General features: G+C 38.9%; 2 protein-coding genes across 5 annotated transcripts in view; one reads left to right on the forward strand and one right to left on the reverse strand.

Moving 5' to 3' along the window:
• Window positions 1–2,521: 2,521 nt before the first annotated feature.
• HESX1 (HESX homeobox 1) lies at window positions 2,522–12,767 on the reverse strand. 3 transcript variants are annotated; one of them, XM_030500846.1, is made up of 6 exons: window positions 12,649–12,767; window positions 9,287–9,388; window positions 4,676–4,758; window positions 4,364–4,569; window positions 3,954–4,055; window positions 2,522–3,013 (listed from the first exon to the last, which is right to left on the reverse strand). In XM_030500846.1, the coding sequence occupies exons 1-6, from the start codon at window positions 12,726–12,728 to the stop codon at window positions 2,915–2,917; spliced, it is 672 nt and encodes a 223-aa protein (XP_030356706.1). In that variant the 5' UTR covers window positions 12,729–12,767; the 3' UTR covers window positions 2,522–2,914. The 3 variants fall into 3 exon arrangements, with proteins under 3 accessions (XP_030356706.1, XP_030356705.1, XP_030356707.1); XM_030500845.1 differs by lacking the exon at window positions 12,649–12,767 and having other exon boundaries at window positions 9,287–9,792; XM_030500847.1 differs by lacking the exons at window positions 9,287–9,388; window positions 12,649–12,767 and having other exon boundaries at window positions 4,676–5,179.
• APPL1 (adaptor protein, phosphotyrosine interacting with PH domain and leucine zipper 1) overlaps window positions 11,895–26,117 on the forward strand; it is a 31,271-nt gene continuing 17,048 nt past the window's right edge. Inside the window, exons 1-10 of one of the 2 annotated variants that reach the window (XM_030500843.2) lie at window positions 11,895–12,048; window positions 16,689–16,787; window positions 19,708–19,767; window positions 20,800–20,871; window positions 21,705–21,792; window positions 22,394–22,435; window positions 23,106–23,164; window positions 23,639–23,785; window positions 25,156–25,238; window positions 25,344–25,502. In XM_030500843.2, the coding sequence (XP_030356703.1) occupies window positions 11,995–12,048; window positions 16,689–16,787; window positions 19,708–19,767; window positions 20,800–20,871; window positions 21,705–21,792; window positions 22,394–22,435; window positions 23,106–23,164; window positions 23,639–23,785; window positions 25,156–25,238; window positions 25,344–25,502 (863 nt within the window). In that variant the 5' untranslated portion in view covers window positions 11,895–11,994. The remainder of the gene's footprint in view (window positions 12,049–16,688; window positions 16,788–19,707; window positions 19,768–20,799; window positions 20,872–21,704; window positions 21,793–22,393; window positions 22,436–23,105; window positions 23,165–23,638; window positions 23,786–25,155; window positions 25,239–25,343; window positions 25,503–26,117) is intronic. The other variant, XM_030500844.1, reaches the window with a different exon arrangement.

Below are 26,117 nucleotides of genomic sequence, written 5' to 3' on the forward strand. Positions count from 1 at the left end.
ACTTGAGACCAGTTCCATTATAAGAGACATTAGGTGTATTTAGGTATTTGCCAGATAATAGAGTAAGGTTCTTAGGCACCAATCTGTACAGATTAGTCTAATCTGTTGCTGCTGGAAACCTTGTTTCCAGCAGTAAAGTAGACAATAGTTTCAAATTACCTACAATAAGGTTAAGCTATGGGCAATATATGTTTTGAGGTGAGAAGAAAAACAAAACAGAACTCAGTCATTCCCAATATTGTCTTTACCAGATCAGGTAGGTATCTGAATTGAGATTCTAGTTTCTCTAAAAACTATTCCTAATGGATTTGGCTCCATTTAAATTGCTTTATTTGTGAACATTCTCTAAAGTATTTCTGACTGCAGAATACAACAGAAACTCAGTAATGTTATTTCCTGAATCCAACAAAGGATGAATAATTAACATTTCAATATTGGATAAAAGTTTGTTATTTTCACATCGATATAGGATTTCCATGAGCAAAGTCAAACAATTAGAAGTTTTAAGGATTCTATAAAAATGAAGGCAATAAGCCCATGAAGTTAAAGACAAAAGGGCAAATACCTGTAGTTTGGTTCTAAAGCAATGCAACTTTTCAGGAATACTTTTCAGAAAATATAGAAATGGTTTTTATTTAAATAAATCTCCAAAATACCAACTAAGGTCTGAAGTCAGATCACCCTTCCCTTTAGCTTTTCCTAATACAAGACTACATACCATTTTTTTCTATCACCCTTTTTCTCAAACTTACCTTTAATTCTATAGGACAACAGGTATCATGGATACAAGCATCGAGAAAGGAAGAGCAACATTTGGTTTATTCATAACAGGTACAAGGTTACCTTGTAAAATCCTAAACTGCATTTTGCAATACCTTGCAAACATTCAGCAAAGCGACATTGAATCAGCCATTATAACAACTGGAATGTATAGATGTGTCCCAAGAAAGAGTACAAACTGAAGGAAAAGCAGAGCATGTAAGAAGAGAGATACGAATCAAAAACTATCTGGAAGCAGTAGAGACGGGTCTTTAAGATTTTAATACCTACCTCTTCTAGAGACTACACTGCAGTAAAAGTAACATGCCAGGAAAAACAAAGAAAACCCCCCCAAAAAAACCCCAACCCAAAGCAAACCAGTCTGTTGTCATTTTATTACTGTTAAACAAGAAAGTGCAAGCAAAGAACACTCTAAGTGTATGTGTACTACTAAAACACTAAAAGAATCTACGGATTATTTCCTCCCCCCCCTTCCATTTAGCTGTTATTACCAATGATAGGTTGATTTCTATGTCCTCAGTGTCCTAACTGGCCTCGTAGAAGCTGAGTAGGCTGACTGTGAATGTGCCTGGTGGCTAAGGTATACAGATTGAGGATTTTGGCTCAAATTCTTCCTAGAGTGAATATCAAAGTACTTTGTATAAAACTGTTTCCACAAGAAATCTGAAAACTAACATGACAACTCAGTGGCTAGGCATGCCTTCAACATGGGACAGTTAGTCTGAAATCTATACTCTGAATCAGATAAAACCAATTTGAATGTCATAAGCAATTGTAAAAATCAATTTGAATGTCATAAGCACTCATGTAACTTCTTCTCCCCAGTTTTCAGAATTTTTCCCTGTGTTCTTTTTTTATTTAATCAGATAAAATTATTCAGTTCAGTTTTTTGCTACTGTTCATACAGTTTTGGTTCAAAATAAAACTAATTTTTCAAGTCACCCAAGTGGGAAAATACAATTAACAAGGCTTTATGTGTAAAATTTTGGGATTTATGGGTTTTTTCAGGTTTACAGATTGAAATGTTATTTAAAATCAGTGTTTCTGCTGAACCATCAGCCTAACACAAAGTGATCTTTTCTATATATAGCTGGGCCCATGTAAAATGTATCTCTAGAAAGAAACACAGGCTGGAGTTTCATTGAAGGACACCAGCACTTGAAGCGAGTGCTTAAAGCTCTGCTGAACAAGGAACAGTGTAATGTTCTCACACTGTATAAATACTTATGTTTTCCTACATCATGGCCATAAAGAGTTGTTTTGGGGTTTTTTTATAAGGATCTCCTTAAGCGTATTAACCTCATGCTGAATATCAAATATGAGGATAATTAACTTTCATGTACTGTTTGATAAAAGTGAATTCAATGCCCCAACATTAACAGCAATGATCTGGAGATCTGGTGTGGTCCCAACGGATCTGATCCTGTGAAATGCTGCGCTCTGTCATTTATAGATAATAGGGCAACATCCCTAACTTACACTTTGAAGAGCAGAGATAACCAAGTTGGAGTATTGAATAGGCACATAGCTTAAATTAATTCAAATAGGATATTAGAAAAGTTATAATTTTCAGCTTCTTTTAACCAACCAGTTGTTCAAGCTGAACAGGCAGTTGAATACTCACCCTCCCATTTGAGATACTTTTTCTAAAACCCATGTTCTTTATGAAAACTGTCATACACTCTATAAATTAGCTATTTGAACTCCAATGTAACGTACAAGGTTTCAGGTAGCAACATCAGTTTTGCATATTGTATATTTCAGACTTTAAACACACTGTTTTAAAACCCATGAAGTTTTGTTAAGTCACCTTCAGTTAAGCTGCAGTAACTTGTATCAGCTGAAAATCTTGTGCAACCTAGAGTTTGGTTTTTTTAAACTGCAGAAATAGCTACACCTTTCTGAAAATACTGACTAAAATATATAGGAAAAGTTCCATTTTTCTACAAAAAGTAGATTATCATAATACTTCAAGTATTTACAGTTTATTTGAATGAAAATTATTATAAACTTTGAAATCTTGAGATAATAATTCATAATTAATCTATCATAATTACTTAATACAAGCTATGAAAACTCCAATAATTCTTCATGTTGTATTGTACATGTATAGCAAAACAAACCATCCTTCTTTCTACTCCAGCAGGCTGGAGGTAAAAGTGTTTTTCACCATTAGAAACTGAGATTCCCGGTGTGATCTTTTCAGCTTTGCACGACGGTTCTGGAACCAGATCTAAGGTTGAAAGAAAAGGCACAGCTCTTCAGCAATACAGCACTTCAGCACAATAAACTTTGAAACTTAAAGATATTCACACAACTTCACAGTATTTTGTGTAATGACAGTAGTTAGGAAGTTCAATACAATTTTTAAAGGTGCAGATGAGGGGATGTGGCTACCTGCAGTCACTTTAACACAAAGAAAATCCCCCCAGCTTAACCGGAAAGTGAGGACCAGCTTCGCTGTAATTAGTATTACAAACTAGTGCACTGAATCAGGCACTGGAAGATCCTGAGCATCTGTCCGGAATTCACACACAAGTCTTAAGGTGTTATTTCTTTTTAATTAATCACAGCATCAAGCTTTCCATGAACCCCAATACAATACTGACATAAAAAGCTTAATAAACATGAAGGTGAGGCCCAAATTCTAATGTTTATGATATGCTTCTTATTACATTGAACTACCTGGAAATCAGTAATTAAAATCCCCACGTAGATTTTGGTTTTGGCCAGATGAAGACATTGGCTCAAGCATTGGTTTCACATATGTATGCTCTGATAGTCTCACAAAATACTTAGACATTCATACAAATTATTTCAATATTTGTTTCAACTTTGTTTTTCAAATGTGGTGACAAGTGTAATATAAACAAGATTTGAAAATGTGGAAGCATCTGATCAGGTTCTGCACGTGATAACTAGAGATTAATAGAGCAGATATCATGGAAATATTAGTGATTAAAACCTCACCAACACTGAGGAAGAAGGTTTAAGATTTCTGAAGTAATTCCATGGCTTCCGTTTCACAAATCCCTGAAGGCATACCACATGTATAGATGCACATTGTTTTAAATGAAGATTATTAAAATCATTGCTACTGCTCTCAGATGACTTATTTCTATAATAAAAGAGTAGACAGAATTACAGAAAAGTTCAAATAAATTTTTAATTACCTGGATCCTGTCTTCATCTAAATCTAACTTGCGAGCCAGCTCTTCTCTAATGTCAATGCCAGGGTAGGAGTTCATTTTGAAAACATTTTCCAAGGCTTCAATCTGAGGAGATTAAAACACACTCATTGAATAGTTATCACTACATTCATAGCAGTAATAGAGAAAATAAATACAAAAACCAGTTTAGTTTGTTTAACAGGAGGCTTCCCAGCAATGTTTGCACAATTCTGGTTCCATGCATAGAGACAGGTCTCCTGAAATCAACATTACTGTTAATTTACACTAGTTCCTGATCGCATTTCTCCTTGCAGAGGTACATCATACTGAATTAGGCAGCTGTTATAGCCTTCTACGAGCGTTTTACTGAACTACATTGTTATTCACTTATTACATACTGAGAAAATCCCTACCTGGTTTCTAGTGAACGCAGTTCTTGGTCTTCTACCCCTGTACCAGCTCAATTCCCGTTTGAAAGAAAGCCTTTCAGTGACTGAAAAATATTTTTCACACTTCAGAACTTTCTCCTCTTGCATTGGATTACTGTTAGCACGAAATAATGGATTTTCACAGCAAACAACAGGGATTTGCAGACGGGGATTACTGTCATCACCTAAAACTAGAAAAAGCAAGCAAACAAGAGCCTCAGTTTAATGGTTTTTAGTAGAAACATGACAAGATATACATTTACAAGGTAGTAAAAGCTTGAGAGAGTGCTGACTTACCCAGGTTGGTGCATGCATCCATCCATGGTCTATGAGGTTTCACAGCTGGAATGCCATCTTTTTTCTGCTCCAGTCCCAGAATACTTTCAATGGAAAACGAGCACTGTGTGGGTTTATTTTCTCCAAAACCAGACCCTTTCCGAAGGTTCGGAGAGGCGGCTGTGTTAGCAGCACACAGCGAGGTGCTCGCCATGCCTTCACCTTCAGCCAGCACAGCAGGTATACTGTACTTGCATTTCTCCACCAGCCCTCCTTATAGCTATGCTGAGAAGGGGGTTGGATTTGCAACGTCATTAATTCCAATCTTTTATTAGAAAGTTTTAGCATGTCAATGCAAACTCTGCCACCGAAAGGCACGAGCAGTTAATTGTTTATTTGTTTGCAAGTAATTAGCAACTAATGGTGACACTGGGGGGCCACCAAGAGGGACAGAAAGTGTTATCTCTCCTAACCAGAGCATCGACTTAACTTTCCCAAAAGAAGCTGTGCACAAATATAGTACTTCTCTTTTATTTGAAATCATTAATGTATAAAATCAGTTTTTAAAAAAAACTTTATACTCTAATGGACTCCCCTTACCTAAACACAGCAGCGTGATAGGAAACCAGTCAAGTAATAAGTAATCTCATTTAAGTGAATTTCCTTCCAAGGAAATTTAAAAAATAATCTCTTAATGCTATTAGGGTAATCCCGATGAAAATGCCTCTGGTTTTTCATATGCATATGTAATGGTGAACGTGGTCAATAAAACAACAATAGCTTTTGGCATAAGGCTCCATGCAGTGGGTTGGGAATGTTGTCAAAGCTCAGTGTAATTGCCTTCCAAGTGCCTGGATTAGTTAACAGTTAATAGTTGCACCAACTATTTTAAATAATTCATGCATTCATTTTTCTTATTAAAATAACTTTGTTGCAGCTTTTTTAAAACATACCATATGTGAAATTTCCTGGTCGTTCTTTACCACATAAAACCAAAACATACAGTAATAGAAGCAGTACGCTCAAATCTACTGATTTTAAAACCTCTTGTAACTGCTAGGTATTCCTCCCTTCTTGCACATTTATAACCAATAAAAATGTATTTAAATCCTACTGAGTGCACACTTAAAATGACTAAAAATCATGAGGAAGGGGGAGAAAGAAGGTAAAGGTTTTGTAATGAGGTTCGAAATTGGAAAACAGAAATCTGATTTCAGTCATTATAAAGAAAGTACCGACTAAAACATATCCAAGCTCCTCTGTCAACCACAGCAGTTTACATGTCACATGTTCAAAATCAGCTTTTCGTCAAGCAAACCATCTCTGAAGATATTCCTCCATTATCTTATTTTGGACAAAGCTTTATTTTGTAACATGCAAAAATGAAAACTATTTTAATTTCAAGATGCAAAAGTTACCTCTCAAATAAAACTTTTAATTTGGAGCACATGATGTAGAAGTGTGCGCTTTTAGAGCAAAATTATGGCCCTCTGTTTCTTGTTTTACCATTTTCTCAGAGTCGTTTGTTCTGTGTAATCAGTCACATTCACATGGCTAAGGAAATAAGCAGTACCTTCACTTTGATTTTCTGTACACTGTAAACAACCCAAGACTAATCTTTAGGAAAAGACAGAAGCAGGACAATTGCTAAGGAAATGGCATGGTCTAGAATTGACAATGTGCTGTGGGAAATTCTACAGAGAAAAAAGCAATCCATATGTGGCTTTATATCAGAAAGATGTTCAAGATGAAGAGTGTTGACTTACTGGACTGATTGTGTGCTGTGCAGTGAGATTGTCGTCAAACCAAACTATCAAAAAGGGTGACAATTCACAAGTGATCTCACCAGGGACACCTTCGTAGCACGTACCAAGAGATACTGAAGTGGCATCAATATAACTGCAGTGACCACCTACCAGCTGAGCTCCAACCAGCATTTACCAGCCTCAGCAACCAGGAAGTGCAGGTGTACAAAAAGGCCATAAGGACCTATGTATGAAACCGCTGTTTGCTGGAACATGTGGGGAGCTGGAGGTCAGTGGGAAGCAGTCTTAAGCAAGGGCTTTGCAGCCCTTTCTGTTTCAGTACAGCTGTTCCCAACACAGCAACCCATAACCTTGACAAAGCAATAGGACTCCCTTTCTTTACTGCAGGCAGGTATTTTGAATACTCAGACTCCACACCAGGTCCAGAGAGCACTAAAGAGACAATGCAAAGCGGTGACTGGTAGATCAGTTTTCTGCCTCTATAGTCTCTACATGGACACCAGGGTTTTTTGTTTTGTTTTTAAATTTGACATTAAGTCAAAAAGAAAACAATACATCTCCTCTGCTGAACTGATAGCCTCTTGAATCCAGAAACTAACAGATAGTAACTTTGATAATACAAAAAAATTGAAAATCGTCATGATTATAATATAAATAGTTTCCAAATACAGCCCACTGATTTTTTAAGAACTTAAAACCCCAACACAAGCACTGATACAAAACACATTCCAGAAAATATTTATTCTCCTGGATGAATATGAATGAATTTAACCTGAGCCACACACCTGAGACTCAGATTACCACACACTTCAAGCCCAGCACTGGCAAATACCTTCACAGGTATTCTCTTCAAGAAGCTGTCAAGAACTATCAATAAAGGCAGGCATATGTAGTAAGAGAGACATATATGAGAGGCAAAACTAACCATTAAGTTAAGCAAGTATTATACATTTTTTAAATTATTATTATTTTTTTATGGAAAAAGAATTTTTCAGGGTAATCTGCTTTTAACTCCCAGTTTGAAACAGTAATTCTTTCAGAGGTTTTTAATGCCTTTTCAGGGAAAACAGACCCTGATAGCTCTCAGAAAGAATTTTCATAAACTACACCAAACCCAGTTAACTCATTTGCTGGGCAAGGTCAGACATTTACCAACACTGACTGCCATCTGGTGTTAGGGCTTGCCAGATCTTAAGTTCCTTCAGCAGTGCCAAGAAATGTGTTATTATTAAAATAATATTACATTCATTTGCTTATTGGTGAATTTAGTCAGACCTGGAGACTGCAACACAGTCACTGAAACATATCAACACTCCTCTTTTTAAACAGGGTTCGTGGCTGCAACCGCATGTAGAACAGGAAGTATCAACTCAGAAGGCCACAAGATAGATGCTCACATTATACTCCCATTTCTGAGCAATTCAGTGACATTGAAATACCCTTTATCTACGAGCTTTACAATGCTAACGCAGCTCTACACAACAGTTCATAAAAAAATCCACCAGAAAAGTTCTTCTAAAGATCAGTCTGCATTACACCAAAACTCAATTCTATCCCTCAAAGTGTTCAAGCTCAGGTTGGATGGGGCTTTGAGTAACCTCATCCAGTGAAAAATGTCCCAAAGTGGAGCTGGAATTAGATGATCTTTAAGGAGCTCTTCCAACACAAACCATTCTATGATTCTAAAACAACATTTATGCCGAGAGAAATCTACTAGCAAGTCTGGCTGAAGGTCTAGCATTCAAAAGCTGCCAGCTTTCCTTGAAGAGAAGCATGCTTAGTTGTAGAAGAAATCTATTTGTTATCAAGATAAACAGTCACCAAAACTTTCTGTAAGAAATCAGGATGAAAATATATTTTCCACAGTGCAGAAAATGTAAAGTTTTAGATCCGAGAACACCTGGTAGTAAAGAACCAGGTGAAATTTCCAGGAATTCCCACTGAGAGTGTAAATAGGCCTTGAGCCTTCATTCAGAAACTGTATTTCATTGTTTTGGCCCATTAGGTATGATCAATACTTCCTTTGCAACCCATATGAAAATACCTAGAAATACTGTTGTAGGGGCAATTAGAGCAACACAACAAACATTAAGTTGAAATCCTAAGTAATCAATAATAGGAGAAATCAGTGCTCTTTGGATATGCAAATCCAATCCTCTTACAGCATCACATACTTGATGACACAGCAAACTAATCTCTCTTTCAGATGTTGCACCACTGGTTTTTTTTGCCAAGGGACAGAAGAGTTCATCTGATTAAGCAGGTGAAGCTCTTGTTCTTTAGAGATGTGAAGCCTCTAAAGACTCTGTTTATAGCAGAGTATGAAGAGACCACACCAAGAGTTCTTGGGGTCTGAAACCCCTATGCTCACTGCTGCTATCTTTTGCTGTTCTCACACATTGCTTCTCCACTGCCAGGTCACCTTTCACAGTGGCCTGTGCAATATTTTCAGCTTTTTAAAAGGGTGTAAAGGATACATACAATCTTTCATGATTACTTACCACGCTCAAGAAAGTTGCCTTTCATCTCCTTTCCAACAGCTTCTTTACCCTGCCGCCCTAGTATTTCACCACCTCAGATATTCTCCCTTTCAAATATCTTTTGAAAATGAGTAACAGAGATTATATTCAAAGCCAACTTCAATACTCAGAAGGGTTTTTAGGCAAGAATACCTCAAAATGGTTAATCCCAGTTTTCACAAAACATGACTAAAAGCAGATAGGTATTTCTTGGCTGAAGTAAAAGCTATTTTTACCCAGGCAGATAAAGTGAGCACAGAGAAATTCAAGGTAAATCCGAGGGTGGCACTAGCAACAGTCTTAGAAACAGTATGTTAAACAGCAGGTAAGATGCAAATAAAGCCTACCTTATCCAGGCAGCTACCTTCACCCTGCAGCAGAAGCAAAATGTTCTTTCCATTAGGAGACATATCTGGAATCCACTAAAGAGCCCTTGGCTGCTCTTCTCCCTGTTTACATAGTGCCAAGTGTTAGTCCCCCACATTTTCAAGGCCTCTTCGTATTTTGCAGAAAGAAAGATGAAAAAACAAAACCACCCCCTAAGGAAACCACCCAACCCCACAAATCCAACCCCACAAACAAATAAATACATCACACAGTAACAAAAATCCTACGATGCTGAAAAAGTGTGACACTAAAACCACACTTCTTAGAGGGTTCAGAGGAATTCTTCAGTTCATTACTATCAAGTCTCACCTGTTGCTGTCAAATTTGTATCTCAAAACTTTTGGATGCCTTTAAACATTTGTTTAAAAAAAGTATATGAAAGGTGAGAACAACTAGTAATATCTTACAGAATGCTTCAACATAACGGATCTATTGACAAAGGTGACTACTAATTCAGGGAAGCCCTAGTATACTACGGAAATATTACAAAGGTCCCCGTCTTGCTACTAAGCCAAACTGAATAGTGAAGATCACCAGAAACAAGACTCATTTTTATGTTATGTGCCAGCTGAGACACCAAAGCACATTTCTACATATTAAAAATATTTGTTAGTGTTTTGTTTTTTCTTCTACAAAACCATTAATTCTCAGCGAGCTGTTCTCTATTCATCGCAGCCAAAGAAATGTTTGGGGTTTTTTTCCCCTGTCACAGCTGTAAATATACAAAGCTAACTAAACCCAATTCTGTTTAAAGTTACTACCTTCCTCAATTCTGCTAGAGAAATGCATCTTGTAGAACAAAAGAGCATTTCTTAGAGAACACCACTCAAACTTACAAGTTAGCTATCTCAAAACCAGAAAGCTATGCATGTATATATAGGTCATGGACCCATGCTAGTGCTCTCTCACGTAATAATTTCAGATACAAGACTTAGTCTTTAAAATACGTGGTACGATAACTCTGTATTATTACTCTTATAGGGCAGGGAAAGAGAGAAGTGGTGTGACTGAACCGAGTTGTAACTTTCCTCACCACTGCCTACAAAAAAACCCAAACCTAAACCAAACACCCCCCACCCCCGTGTCCTTTAATTGTTTTGTAATTTAATACCAGCCTTTTCCTGCTTTTAAATGTAAAACATGATCTGATACAACATAAAGAAAGGTGTCTATAGCAATACTGCACAAGAGTTAATCGTTTGCTCTGCTAGATGACTTTGTGTACTTTCTAATCTGGTTTTATACTAAGTTCACTTGGCCCCAAAAAGGAAAAACAGCAAAGAAACAGCCTCTTCTTTTCTTTTTTTTTTTTAACCATAAAAATAAGCCTATCTAAAAAGTTACAAATCATCTATTAAAATGCAGAAATTAAGTATCATCAAATAGTTTCAGGGTTGAACCAGTTTTCAATTTCAAACATGTACAACTTGGTTTTACTTTCATTAGTTTTGAGAGAACTTCATGCAGCCTCTTGTTTGACACATGGTATGTTTTAATCTGGTTTTAAATTAATGGAAATTTAGACAGATATTCTTGATGAGCAATTTGTACATACTCAGTGCCTCCTGAAGGATGTATTCTTAAAATATGAATTGCTTAATGTGCAGGAATAATGTTAAGTACAGTAACTTCGGTCAAAACATTATCACAGCATATTCAGGAATATGCTATTTTTTAAACAGTGCACAATGACCTGCTCCAATTCCAGTGAGCCCTCCCAGTAGTTTTAATCTTTAGAACTGGCCACCACCCTATAGCAGCAAACTTAACTAGTCTAAGAAAAGAAGGAATCTAGCCTAGTATTATCAGTTCTGTAATTAGAACTGATTATACTCTTGCTTCTGAAGGGAAAAAAATGTGGTCACCAACATTTCTGGTTTTCAAGACCCGAGCTTGGCTCACCTGGTCCTTCTGAAGCTATTATTTGGTAACAAAAAATACCGAGTAGCCAGAGATAGAAATACCGCCTTGATAAAACCCCTGGTGGGTGGCGGGGAAAAAATATGACAGGGATAAGAGAAGACTTCGCCAAAGGGATGCTGCAGGTGACAGCAGAGCGCAAAGGACGCTTCTGTCACGGCGGGATCACCACAGTTAGTCTCACTGTGGGTCCGTCCCCAAGACAACTGTCCTGAGAAGACTGCGGCACCAGAACGGACAAGGCGAGGAGGGCGCAGGGAGCTGTGACACGGAGCAAGCTTTCTCCCCTTTCCGCAGCGGCTTCGCCCGGCAACCGGCGCCGGACAGACCCCCCAGCGCGGAGCCCCCGCCCGCACCCCCTCCCCGCGCTGCCCGGGGCCGCCCTTGTCCGCTCCTCGCTTTCACAGGGCACGGGACGGGGCGCACGGCGCCCCACGCGACCGCGCCTCTCTGCTCTGAGGGGAGCGGGGAGGGGCGGCGGGAGCGGAGCAGCAGCGCCGCGCGCCCACGCAAAAGCGCGACTCACTGCCCAGCGCCAACAGCCCCGAGCGCGGGTGAGGCCAAACAGATGGGGCCGCGCACCAATAAGGAGCCGGCAGGCTGGGTGGGACAGCCAATAGAGAGGCCGAGCGGGGGGGCGGGACATCCGTCGCGCAGCGGGCGGGGGCGGCAGTGTTGTGGCTAGGGCCGGGGGGGGCTCGGCGGGCGCTGGAGCTGCGGCAGTGGCGGAGTCAGCGCGGCCGCCGCCATGCCCGGCATCGACAAGCTCCCCATCGAGGAGACGCTGGAAGACAGCCCCCAGGTGAGGCAGCCCACACGCGGCCCGGTGTGGGGCGGCCAGGTCGGGCTGGGCCTGGCGCTGTGCCCCTCTCGCTGCTTGCCCCGTGTGCCCTCGAGGGGTGTTGGAGAGCCGTGGCGGCGGCTGGGAGGGAGGCGGGCAGGGGAAGCCCTTCCCGGCAGCGGGGCGGTGGGTGCGCCAGGTGCCTGCTGTCCCGGGGCCGGGAGCCGCCCGCTGGGGCTGTCCGCCGGGCAGTGCCCCGCGAGGTGCGTCCTGTTCGCACCGCCGCGTCCTCCCGGGTGAGCGGCGGGCTGGTGGCGGAGCAGCGAGCTCGGGGCGGGTTTCCCATAGGCGCTGTGCTTCCACGTCTGGCGTTGGGGTAGTGGCTCGGCCTGAGTCCCTTGCATCAGCACCCTGCGTCTGCTGTCATGGTTTGCTTTGCAGAACTCATGCTGGCAAAACCCGTCTTCACTTCTCAAGACGATCTTTCTTATCGTTGTCTTTTACTAAAGACGCATTATGGTTCAATAGCTACGTATGAAAAGCAGTTATCGGATGAGGTTATTGTGGCAGTTGTTAATGCTGTGAGTAGGTGGGAAACGCACGGTGCCGAGAGGCCTTTACCTGCTTTGGTGTCTTCTCTTCCATTCCTGCTGCTTGACCTTTGTCAGTGATGCCATATATTGCACTGGCATTTCTTTCATGCTGCTGGTAAGCAGGAAATGATTATTCAATTGCACTGGTTTCTCTTGCTGGCACCAACAACAGCGAGTACTTTGTACCACTCTTCCTAGACGGAAAAAAAAAGTTCATAGTATATTTTCTTTTATTACAGTCTTTTGAATTAAGATCCTTATTTTGCTGCACTGTTTATGTCAATGAGCAAGATGTTCTATACTGCAATAGCATATGTGTTGGTAGTTTTGACTCATCAACCATAGGAAGAGAAACTTTCACTTGCTTAAGAGGAGATTTAACCACTAAAATGACAGCCATTTTAACAAATCTACGTCAAATGGAAGGACAGCTTCAAAAAGGCAAGAAGGCAGCCATGCAGAAAGTGTATCATTGCTTTCTAAAGAACTGTGTCCCAGGTAGCTCAACTACTAGACATCGGGTCTAGCCTGCAGTATGGTCTGTGCCCAGAGGCTAAACCTGATGTGCTCTCATGAAGAAGAAAAAAAATCTTAGAAAGTGTTATAATAATAGTAACATAACAAAATTATCTCTTGAAGGTCTGTTCTCAGTACATGGAAGTCAGAATTATTCGTATTTATAGGAAATGTTAAATGTAAGATAAACTTAGGATTCCTAGAAAGTGGGATGTAGGAGGCTTTTTTTCCAGGCACTTAAGCCTGAAATGCTGCTTGGGAAGCAAATGCAAAAATGTTACATATTGGAACATAATTATAAATTTGAGAATCTTCCGTTTCAGGCTATTTATGATACAGACTAGCAAAGCCTAATGCAGCCCAATGAGTTTTATTTGCTTAAACTATTACCGTTGCCAATATCCTCTATTTTAGGTACGACATTTTACATCTTTCAGTCCAGCTAGTGTTTCAGGTGAATTCTGGCTAACCGCCTCTTAGAAGAACTTAAAAAGGACTCTATAGACTTCTATTGCATTAGCTCATTTCTGTTATTTTGAAATCAGTGCAATGAAAATGGCAACAAATGTTGCTCAAAGGAGGAAGAAACCTAGCTTTCTTTGAGAGCTGCCATGGCTTTCTGATTGGTGTATTTGTGCTGTAACATTGAAAAAGATCATCAGACTAGGTTGTTGTTTAGTGCTGAACCCTGCTCTGGAGTTTTGCACATTTAGACAGGTTTCAGACACTTATCTTTAGGTTTATAGACATCGTATCAAACTTGGTCTGTATCTGAGGGAAGGAGAGGCCTTTCTAAAATACAAACCCCATTCATTTCCTCTTGTTGCAGGATAAAAATCCAAGCACTGTGTTTTTAGACATGAACTAAACGCCAAGTTTACATTGTCTTTTGCAATGCAAAGCAGCGCAATTTAAATAACTTAGGACATATATTACACACTTATTCAGTGTTATATATATATACTTAGAGTTTCTGCTCAGACTCACTTGCATTCCCAAAGCATTGCACAATAAAAAAGCCAAGAGACTTGATAGTTCAGGCTGTATCTCATGTCACTTGCACTGCCATACAGATGATGACATAGAATGCTTAACAGCTCACTGACTTTGAACAAGGTGGTTTCTTCATGAAGCTTATTACTGGTGGTTTCTTCTGTAACTGCTCACATATGTGGGCTGAAAGCATCTTAAAGAACATGTAAAATAATGCGAAGTTTTACTAGAAACATAAGTAAACTATTGCTCTATTTTTTTTGCTAAGCAATAGTCTGCCATAACTAGTTTACAGTTTCAGGTTATTTTCTTTCCATCGATATCAAACAATGCCAGTTTGAAGTCTGGACATCAATAACTGATCTTTTTACAATAAAACATAGAAATGCTGTTATTCTACAGTGTTTGGTTTTAAAGAGTAAGCATAATCCAGAAACCTTACATGATACTCTTTTAAAATGCCATGTTCAAGTTTATTCAAGTTTATTAATGTTCAGGTTGAAAGGTCATGAGTATATAATTCAGTGGTTATGGTACTATGTAATTTTCTGTTTTGTGTTCTTTCATGTATGTCTCCTTTAATGGGAGAGTCTCAGCTATTAAGATGACACGTTGCCTCACTTGGCAAACATGCGAGTTCTCCTCCACCTCTTTCCTCCTCTACCCACCTTTTTCACTTGTTTTATAAACTAAAACCACCATTAAAGTGATTTATTTATTATTCTGTTTGATTTTTTTAAATTATTATTATTTTTCATTAAAGTATCTTGTGGGCATTGTATGGTATGATGAGACAGCCAGGCACCTAATTCAAGTGAAATAAAAGAATTTAATGTCAAAAGAATGATCAAATATATTTTGTAGAGATTTAATGTGTACTCCTTGATTATGATTAAAAGCAGAAAATAAGTAGCTGAAGAAGACCTCCATGCTTCAAGGGGAGATGGACTATAAAGTATAAGTAATTCTAAGGCGAGTCTTTGACATAGAAAGAACTTCTGATAATAAAACCCCACGATTCATGTGCAGTGTGATCCAGTGCTGTGAACTCAAAGAGGTTTTCCTGATATCCAGACTTGTGTCAGTCTTTCATTCTTTTCCCAGGTCCCATAAGTTCCTTCCCTTGCTCTTTGGGGAACTATAGAAATTTAGCCTAGGGATGACTAAGAAAGAGAATTTCCAATTTCAAGTGTTTAACTATCATAATTTGTTTTTGGGAAAACCCCATTTATGTACTTATGATTATTTCCATTTTTGGTCTGGACATTAATTTTAGTGTAAACCTAAAACCAAAGCATAGTCCTCATGCTCAAATGTTACTAGAGTTAAAGGGTTTATTTTGTGGATCTTGTAAGCAACACTTCTGTTTCTACATCCAAGCATTCCAACCAATATTTTTGATGAAGAAAAGCAAATGTAGCCTGTGCAGAGTTACAGGTAACACGCGTTGCTCTTCCTCCTTTTGAGTTTTTGACCCCAGGGGAAGGAAGCTATTCAATATCCTTGTGGTGAGGATACTGAATAGCTTGGTGGATAACATTGCTTCCAAGGGTAAAAAGGATGCAGGAACACTGAATCACTATCTCATTTAAGCTTAAGGGCAAATTATGCCTGAGCAACCTGATTTCTTTCTCATGCAGAGTCAATCATCTCATCACAGGGAAGAGCAGTGGATGTCATTTACCTTAAGCAAGGATTCTGACATGGTGTCTGGTAACATTCTTCTGCCTGAATAGGGAGGTACTGATTGTGAGTTGGGTGGAAAAACTGGCTGGACAGTTGTGCTTAGAGTAGTGATGAATGGTTTGAAGTCTAATTGTTGGACGGTGATGAAGAGGTTGATTTTTGAGGTGAATGCTATTAAGCACCTTTATCAGTGATGTAGGCAGTGCAGTAGGATGCATAGTTATCAAGCTGGTGGGTGACACCAGCTAAGGAGCAGACTGACAGACAAGCTGGGGTAAGGACAAAAGACAGATCTTTTCACTCCGTTTCACCTTGGAGTGGTGAGGTGGAGACATGTATATCTTAAGAACAACAAGATGCAGGTTGTCCTGTTTTGGTTTGGGGTTTAGTTCCTCAGCCTTTTCATCGCAGAATTGACTGTTATTACACAGGTGAATTATAGGTCCACACAGCCAGCAACTGTCTTTGTACGGGATGGATGGTAATCAGGAAGCCACAGCCTTTGTTTTGATCTCTCAGCAGAAGAAATGTGTATACCTGGCATGCTATCTAATAGCAGTCCTCTTTACTCTTTTCCTCAGGGATGTACCATAATGGGTCCAGTAGTTGCCCACAGTTACAACTTATTTTGCACTTACACATCTCCCTTGGTCTTTTCCTTTCTGAAAATGCAGTTGCATGGGCCTGGAGAGAGGCTGACAGTAGGAGTCAGAGCTTGGGTATCTGTGGCATGCAACAGGTATCATCACTGTCAACAGTGCTGGAGGGTTTATAATCCTTCTAGTAATGAAACCTGAAACAATGCTATTTAACTTTGAAATTGTTACATTTAAATGCTACTTTTCTAACTTGACATGTGTTTCATTTTCACAGACCAGGTCTTTGCTGGGAGTATTTGAAGAAGATGCTGCTGCAATTTCCAATTATGTCAATCAGTTATTTCAAGCCATGCACAGGATATATGATGCACAGGTAGTGTTAATGAAATTCCTGAATACATTATAAAGCTTTTGAACCCCATTTCATGTCTCTTGCCTTTTTTTTTTTTTTTTTTTAATATTATAAGCAATATTTTTTTTAAACTTCCATATTCTTTAAATGTGGAACTGAAATGAGAATGAAATGATTGTTTTTCTGTTTGCTAGGGAGTGGTAAAGATGAAGTTCTTGTGATTTTCAACAGAATTTTGTATGACAAGTAAAAAGATTTTTCTGGTCTTCTAGTAGTTCTGTTGTATTTCCCCAGTGTTTCCCATCGTGATCTTAGTGTGTATAGTATGTATCAAGTGGGAGACTATTTTTTACCCACAGTATATTAATGTTTCACTCATCTATAAGTAACTGCACTTTCATGCCAAAGGCATTTCGTATGGTTTTCTGAACAGCTGAGCTTATGGCTGTATTTTTAATTTGTATACCCTGGAACTGATTGACTTTTTTACTGATTTGTTGTTCTTGCTTTTCATATTTTTTTAGGTTAGGAAAGCTAAGGCCCAGCTAGAATTAAGTTTGGCAAGGGATGTAAAAGATAACAGGAAAGGATTCTATAGATACGTAGCAAATAAAAGACAGGCTAGGGACAATGTAGGCCCTCTCCAGAAGCTATCAGGAGAACTGGCTACCATGGATTTGGAGAAGGCTGAGGTTCTTAATGACTTCTTTGCCTCAGTCTTCACCAGCAAATGCTCTGACCACACCACAAAAGTCTTGGAAAGCAAATGCAGGGACTGTGAGAACGAAGACCTTAGGCCCACTGTAGGAGAGGATCAGGTTCGAGACCATCTTAAGAACCTGAACGTGCACAAGTCCATGGGACCTGATGAAATCCATCCGCGGGTCCTGAAGGAGCTGGCGAATGAAGTTGCTAAGCCACTGTCCATCATATTCGAAAAATCCTGGCAGTCAGGTGAAGTTCCCGATGACTGGAAGAAGGGCAATATAACCCCCATTTTCAAGAAGGGGAAGGTGGAAGACCCGGGGAACTACAGACCAGTCAGTCTCACCTCTGTGCCTGGCAAAATCTTGGAACAGTTTCTCCTGGAAAACATGCTAAGGCACATGAAAAACAACGAGGTGGTTGGTGACAGCCAACATGGCTTCACTAAGGGGAAATCCTGCCTGACCAATTTGGTGGCCTTCTATGATGGAGCCACGGAACTGATGGACAGCGGCAGAGCAGTTGATGTCATCTACCTGGACTTGTGCAAAGCATTCGACACTGTCCCACATGACATCCTTGTCTCTAAATTGGAGAGACATCAATTTGATAGATGGACCACTCGGTGGATAAAAAACTGGCTCGATGGCCGCACGCAAAGAGTTGTGGTAAATGGCTCGATGTCCAGTTGGAAACCTGTAACGAGTGGTGTCCCTCAGGGATCGGTGTTGGGACCGGTCCTGTTCAACATCTTTGTCGGTGACATGGACAGTGGGATTGAGTGCACCCTCAGCAAGTTTGCCGATGACACCAAGCTGTGTGGTTCAGTTGATACGCTGGAGGGAAGGGATGCCATCCAGAGGGACCTTGACACGCTTGTGAGGTGGGCCGATGCCAACCTTATGAAGTTTAACCAAGCCAAGTGCAAGGTCCTACACCTGGGTCGGGGCAACCCCAGGCACTGCTACAGGCTGGGCAGAGAAGAGATTCAGAGCAGCCCTGCAGAAAAGGACTTGGGGGTGTTGGTTGACGAGAAGCTTAACATGAGCCGGCAGTGTGCGCTTGCAGCCCAGAAAGCCAACCGTATCCTGGGCTGCATCAAAAGAAGTGTGACCAGCAGGTCGAAGGAGGTGATCCTGCCCCTCTACTCTGCTCTTGTGAGACCCCACTTGGAGTACTGCGTACAGTTCTGGTGTCCTCAACACAAAAAGGACATGGAGCTGTTGGAGCGAGTCCAGAGGAGGGCCACGAGGATGATAAGGGGGCTGGAGCACCTCCCATATGAAGACAGGCTGAGAAAGTTGGGGCTGTTCAGCCTGGAGAAGAGAAGGCTGCGTGGAGACCTCATAGCAGCCTTCCAGTATCTGAAGGGGGTCTACAAGGATGCTGGGGAGGGACTCTTCCTTAGGGACTGTAGTGGTAGGACAAGGGGTAATGGGTTCAAACTTAAACAGAGGAAGTTTAGATTAGATATAAGGAAGAAGTTCTTTACAGTGAGGGTGGTGAAGCACTGGAATGGGTTGCCCAGGGAGGTTGTGGATGCTCCATCCCCGGCGGTGTTCAAGGCCAGGTTGGACAGAGCCTTGAACCACGTGGTTTAGGGCAAGGTGTCCCTGCCCATGGCAGGGGGGTTGGAACTAGATGATCTTAAGGTCCTTTCCAACCCTTACGATTCTATGATTCTATGATTCTATGATTTTAATGCTACTGTTGTTTTTACTTTAGTGTGTTTATTGTAGGTTTGCTGCCATGTAGTTTTATTTTACTGCCTTTCTATTTAGTTTCTAATTTCTGTGCTTTCTTCCTCAACTGCATCATGAAAGTTGAAGTTGTTCCATACCATGAATCTGCTAATTAGGTCTTGCCTGTGCACAAGTACAGAGCAGTTAATAACCAGGTAGTACTGAGGTTCTTTTTCCTTTACAGATAATAAATTCCTAATACTTAGTAACTAGGGCAGCTAATCTGAAATAATTAAATGCAAATGTGCACTGCATAACATGAAGAATACAGAAATCAGTGCACATATTACAGGCTGTGGATTTGGTATTTGTAATGACTGATTACCTGCAACTCTCAATATTAGAGAAACGCAGGATGCTTTAGGTGTTTATGAAAATCTGTGGTCAGATTTCAAATTCCATGTCTGTAATAGTTTCTTCTTCAAATGTGATTTTTTTAATATTAATTTAAATTAGATAGTAACAAGCTTGGGGTTTTCTTCTTTTTAAATCAGAATGAATTAAGTGCAGCAACTCATCTGACTTCGAAGCTTCTGAAGGAATATGAGAAACAGGTACTGTGTAAATCATTGTTGTCTTTGTGTGGTCAGGACTATGTATTTTTGTAGTCTTTTATCTCCCAGAACACAGCGTAGAATATATTTAGGCTTGATCCAGATAAAATGAACCGCTGTAATTGGTGGCTTGAATCTCTGCCAAATCCACTGTCTTCATATTAGTTCTTCCAAATAAAATAGAATGAAGTTCCTGTTACTGTGATGAGTATTAGTAAGTTCTGAAAGATTTTACTTTTGGATCAGTGTTTTGGGGGTTGCTTAGGATGGTGTTGGTGTTTGATTTTGTTTACTGTTAAGGGCTTTAATTTTACTAGTCACAAAGAAAAGAGATTGCATAGCAGTCTCCATGTAACAATCATAATTTACTCTTATAGTGAGAGTAATTCCATCCCTGAAAGTGCAGGTAGTGGAATCCATCACATACTCCACAGGTAGCCTGTACTATGAAGGGTCTCCAGTTTATAGCTCTGCTGCTGGGACCCCTTTGCTGAGCTCCTCTTTTAAGGAGGCTGGTGCTCCCTATCCTCATTCTCTGCCTAATGAAGTGAACTGGAAAAAATACTTTTTATAGATTATTTTTGATTGATGAGACTTTAGAGGGGTGAGATTAGCTTAAAAATACACAAATAATATTTTAACTGGATTATTTCTCTTTCAGTAGTGATCATTTTGACCATACTTTTGTCTCCATTGAAGCATTATGGAAGTAAACTCTTTTGGATGGTTTAAAAATGTCACATAATTTAAGAGCTCAAAGTTTAAGTTGAACACAGAGTATTGCTTAATTTTTGATAAATTTAAAAATTATAATGTGAAAAGCTGGATAAAATCTTCATAGATGTCAAGTCTGTGTATTTTCTGATTTCTTTTTAAAATAAATTTTATTATTTAATTTATAAAAATCATTAATTAGATTCATGTATTTTAAAAATAGATTTATTTTTTTTAAATGAGAATTGAGACATGATTAGTACAGTTCTATGAATGGCAAAAAACACTGCAAACAAGTCTCCTTTTACTTTCTTCTAGCGTTTTCCACTAGGGGGAGATGATGAAGTGATGACTTCCACTCTACAGCAATTTGCAAAAGTGATAGATGAGGCAAGTACTTATATTTGTTTCACTTATTTACTAATGTTTTCATATATAGACTTTAACTTGCTTAATTATCCCAGCCTAATTATCCCTATTTTCAAGATAGGAGGTACAGAAATGGCTTTAATTTCTCAATAAGGTAACACTTCATTGTATATTGCAGTATCTCCTTATACAACCTGAAGATAAAGAATAATTCAGAAAAATGAGGATACGTTGTTGAGAAAGAATGTAGTTTCATTTCCTGTAGATACAGCCAAAACCATTACAGAATGGCAGTTAGAAACCATTTTTCCTGAGGGTATTTATATTGCCTGATTTTTAGGTGCCTGACTGACAAAGGAACCTTCTGCTGTTGGTATCAGAGACAGAAACTGACTTTTATGAAAGGCAGCTTGGCACCATTAAGATCCGAATCAGTATTTTTTTTATGTGATTCCTCTCCTCACTTTTTAACGCTCCTTAAACAGCATTTTGGGAGGAAGAACACATTTCTTCTACATCTATAATCTGTGAAAGATAAGCTGTTATGTAGCTGGAGGAAAATTGGAGAAATAAACTGACTAGTCATCAGAATGTATGAGGCCATCTTCTGATGTGATCTAGTAACTTGGAATAAAGTTGGAAAAGTAGGGACAAATACTAAACTCTAAGATGAATCTCCTGTAAAAAGCCAGTAATGAGATCAGGAATCTAGAAAAGAATAGCTGCAAAAACATGAATGTGTAAAATTGTGCTTTAGTACATGTAATTTTTGAGTGAAATTGATATCAACCTACCTTGATTTGACATGTCTCAGCACTGTTTTCCCAAAATTTCCTTTCTCTTGTCTTCTACAGCTCAGCTCTTGCCATGCAGTACTTTCAACTCAACTCGCAGATGCAATGATGTTTCCTATTACCCAGTTTAAAGAAAGGGATCTTAAAGGTAGAATGCACAAATGAATACTGTTTTTACCAACGGCAACAGTAACAAAACCGTAGCATTTGATCTCCACAGCTCTTGTTTCACTAAGTAGAATACACCACTTATTTTTCAGCTCTCAAAGTATGCATCTCCCAATTCTTAAAAAAATGGAAGTTATTTCTATTCCTGAGAGTATTACAGTTGAAGAACTTGGCACTATTAAGGTTTCAACAAAAATATTACATTATGGGAGCACTTACCTTTTATTTCAGATGAAAATTATGCAGTTACTGTAAAAATTAGGAAAGAATAATTTTCAGATAACTTGCATGTTCAGGAAATATTTATATATAATATAATAACATGACATGAACATAATGGCTGGACTAAACTCAAAAGACAGTATGGTGTCTTTTTTGGTAAGCCTGAGAGCCACATAAATGATACACTGGCAGGAAGTAGGAGCAGACTTTCCTGGCCACATAGCACCTGTCCTAGTAACTCAGTATATAACAAGGTGTGAACTACAACTGTTCAGTAGTGAAAAGCTGCATGAGAAACCTCAATATATAAATGTTACGTCAATAGCAAATTACTTAAATTGTGATATATTGTTTTGTAGAGATATTAACTCTAAAAGAAGTCTTCCAAATTGCAAGCAATGGTAAGTGTGAAATACCTAATATTATAGATGTTACAATTGTAGATTGTTTACCTAGAAAACTAGTGAAGATATTTGCAAGGCTTAAAGTGACTAATTAAGGTGTATTAAATAATTTATGATTATGCTACCAAAACTACTAAAAATATTGAGGTGCTAGTTCACTTCTTAAAGTCGGGACTGGATTCATAAACAAATTTTACCTCCTTACAATTAGTTTGATAGTTTTCTCCCCTATTGTCAGAAGTTACTATTTTAGCTAACTCTACTGTGTCATTGCAGAGAATATATTCTGTAAGTAAAGATTAAGTAAGGATTCTGCTTCTCGCAATGTAAATGGCTTTACTGCTTTAGAAGCAACAAAGATTAAATGCAGGATTTCATAACGGAAAGTTGTCTCTACTTATAGGAAGTGTCTGTCTTTGAAGAATATTAGAAATTTATAACCATTTGGCCATATTTGCATCTGGTTAGAATTTTTTTTTCAGCCCAAGTATTTGTGGCAGTGAAGTAATTATAAGCAAAAAGAACAATTCTTAAAGGTCTTAATATGACTGCACTTTGTGGTGGTATCTTTTATACCACCACACACGGTGGTATAAAAGATTTTCTCTTCTGTCTCATAAGTCATAAATTTATCAAAATGATCATAAGTTTTCTCTTGTTTGCTTAGATCATGATGCTGCCATTACCAGATATGGTCGGTTGTCAAAAAGAAGGGAAAATGAAAAGGTTTGTAAAACAAAATAATATAAAGATTTTTAGAGAAGATATAATTTTAATCTAATATGTATACCTTTATGATGGAAGACAATGTATGGCAGATTCCGCCTGAAGTTTGATAGTTTGTTTGAGCAGTCTAGACAGTTTGCTTCGGAACAGAGAAGCAGGTTTCTCTAATACATGCCTGTCTCATAACACTGAAAATGCTCTATGATTAAGACTGTGGTATTATATTAAATTTATTTTTGTAAAGAAATAACCACACTCGCCAGGGAGAAAAGAAAGCTGTGTTTGTTTTTCATGTATCTCATGTATAAATTTAGAGAAGCGGAATTGTAGGGTAAAACATGCAATGATGATAGAGCATAGGGCAACTGGGTTGTTTTTTATCATGCTGGCTAAAAAGCTGTCCAGAAGGCATATGATGAATATCAAGTCTCAAACGTTCTTTTTTCTCCCCTCCCCCTGTCTGTTTCTCTTTAGATCAAGGCTGAAGTTATGGAAGATGTATATACTTCAAGGAAAAAACAGCATCAGACTATGATGCATTATTTCTGTGCATTAAATACTCTTCAGTACAAAAAGAAAATTGCTGTGCTAGAACCCCTGCTGGGATACATGCAGGCTCAGGTAATTTCATGTTCTGAAAGCTGTAGGTCTGAAAGAAGACGTAAAAATATTTCATGAAGGTTGATGTACTGAAATCCACTGCAAGGCCTCTTTCACAATTCAAGCAAGCATCCATCCTCATCCCGGTAGCTGTCATAGCTGCTGGTGTGAACGCTGTCAGTATCCAGCACTAGTAATTTCCCAGTCAGTATATAAATCTCATCATGATATGCCCTCATTCCCATCAGAGAATCTTTCAGGAAAGTCTGGGTGACAAATCTAAAGGTCTAATTCTACCCTGAAACCCAGATTGCTCAGCCTAATGCACTGCCTAAATTTTCATCGTTGGGTACTCTTTTCCACTCGGTCACATGGGAATAGCATGATTAAAACTTTAACGCAGATAAGCCCACAGGGAAGTGTATTTTCTTAGAAAGTAAGATAAACTCTTTCCTGTGGCAGCTATTCTGAGATGAGATAATTATCACAGTTATGTCACTACTGTTTTCAGCCAAGGAAAGGAAGACATGGAATGCTAGAAATCATTCTGGCTTTGTTTTGTTGAATATAAATGAGTTCATATTGGTTTATTTGAGGATGTGTGCAATAGAAAGTACAACTATGAAAAAATTCTCTGAGAGTCTTAGTTTGTATTTTCAGAAGTATATCATCAGTATTTGGTGGTTTTTTTTTTAAAAAGTAAAAAGTCAAACTTCCCAGCATCTGGCACTGCTACAGTGTCCCAGGTAGAAATTAACCTCTATGTGCTGTATGACAGCTTTCCAGGTTTTAACTCTTGCTTTTTCAAACTTTGCAGCTTGTATTTACGACCTAAGCTCTGAATGGTTTCTGTAACAGTAGATAGTGCAACCTGTTGTTCAGGTGCAGGTTTTTTCTGAATCTAAGAATGGGAAGGGTGGGACTGTGCTTGTGGCTTCCTGTTCTGAGATTTCACATGGCTAAACTCCATTCAGATGTGGCAGTTTTTCTGGACCAATATGGATTATACTGCTTTTAAGATACATATTCTCATCTCCCCTTGGCAGGGTCCACGGTTAGAGGATAGCCCTGGACAAGCCCTCACAGGTTTTCCCTCTCCTATGCCCCCAATAACCCTACCCATTCACAACAGTTGGCAGAATGGTGGGCTTGACAAAGTACAGAGCCACCTTGAGATCACTGGGAGATCAAACCTTGTTTCTTTTCCAGGGCAGTTTCTGCATATTTCTGTATTTCCTCCAGGTAACTCCGTACATTGTCTTGGCACAATGAAATCCCACTGCAATGTCAGCATCAGGTTTTGCTTGCAGACAAAAGCATGGTTTCATCTGTTAATAGTTCATGTAGTTTTATTAATGTAGCTTTACTAAATTCTCTCTTTTTTTTTTAAGATAAGTTTTTTTAAAATGGGTTCAGAAAATCTTACTGAGCAGCTGCAAGAATTTTTGACCAACATCGGCACAAGTGTACAGAAGTAAGTTGCTGTGTCAAATTTTGAACCATTACCAAGACAATTCTTTTTTCTGTTTCTACTTCTATTAATATATTACCTTTGTTAATAACATAATACTTGCTTTAGTGTTCGCAGGGAAATGGATTGTGAAGTAGAAAACATGCAACAAACTATAGAGGATTTGGAAGTAGCTAGTGATCCACTGTATTTGCCTGATCCGGATACTACGAAATTTCCTGTTCATAGAAACCTAACACGGAAAGCTGGCTATCTCAATGCAAGAAAGTAAGGCTACCTTGTTACTTAAAAATTGCCCAATATTTAATTTAGGGAAAGGAAAGCTAAAAGGGTATGCAATATTTGTTTGAAGTTAGCTATGCTGATGTTACATACTTAGTTGAGTAAGTCACATAGCAGCTATTCTGTTTCTTTCTTTCGACTCCTTCGCTTAATTGGTATTAAGTTCATTGTTACATTAACGTAGTGTCATTCAGGTGCAAAGCTGTTATCCTGATTTTAGTCTAATTTTGCCTGAATTTTCACATCAAAAAGTTTTGTAATTTCACTGGATTGTAATTGGAAAACAACAGGATTGCAGCTATCAGGATTGTTGTATAAGTATCTGTTAAAGCTTTGGGATTCAAGTTACTAATAAAATATGGCAAGCTGGAGATACACAAGGCAAAACAGTCTCTGCAAACTGGAATACACATCGAATGGTCTCTTTTGCCCACTGGAGGGAGCTGCTACTCTGTTTATTAAAATCTAGCAGCTGATTTTTATAGTTACTAAAAATAAGTTGTAACACTCAGATTATCCTTCTGTAATTTATATAATAAACTCCCAGGAATTACAAAATAAAGTGATTACTTTTACAACAACAGTTAGAGTAACATACTT

Source organism: Strigops habroptila, chromosome 11 (genome assembly GCF_004027225.2).
Source record: "Strigops habroptila isolate Jane chromosome 11, bStrHab1.2.pri, whole genome shotgun sequence".
NCBI lineage: Eukaryota > Metazoa > Chordata > Aves > Psittaciformes > Psittacidae > Strigops > Strigops habroptila.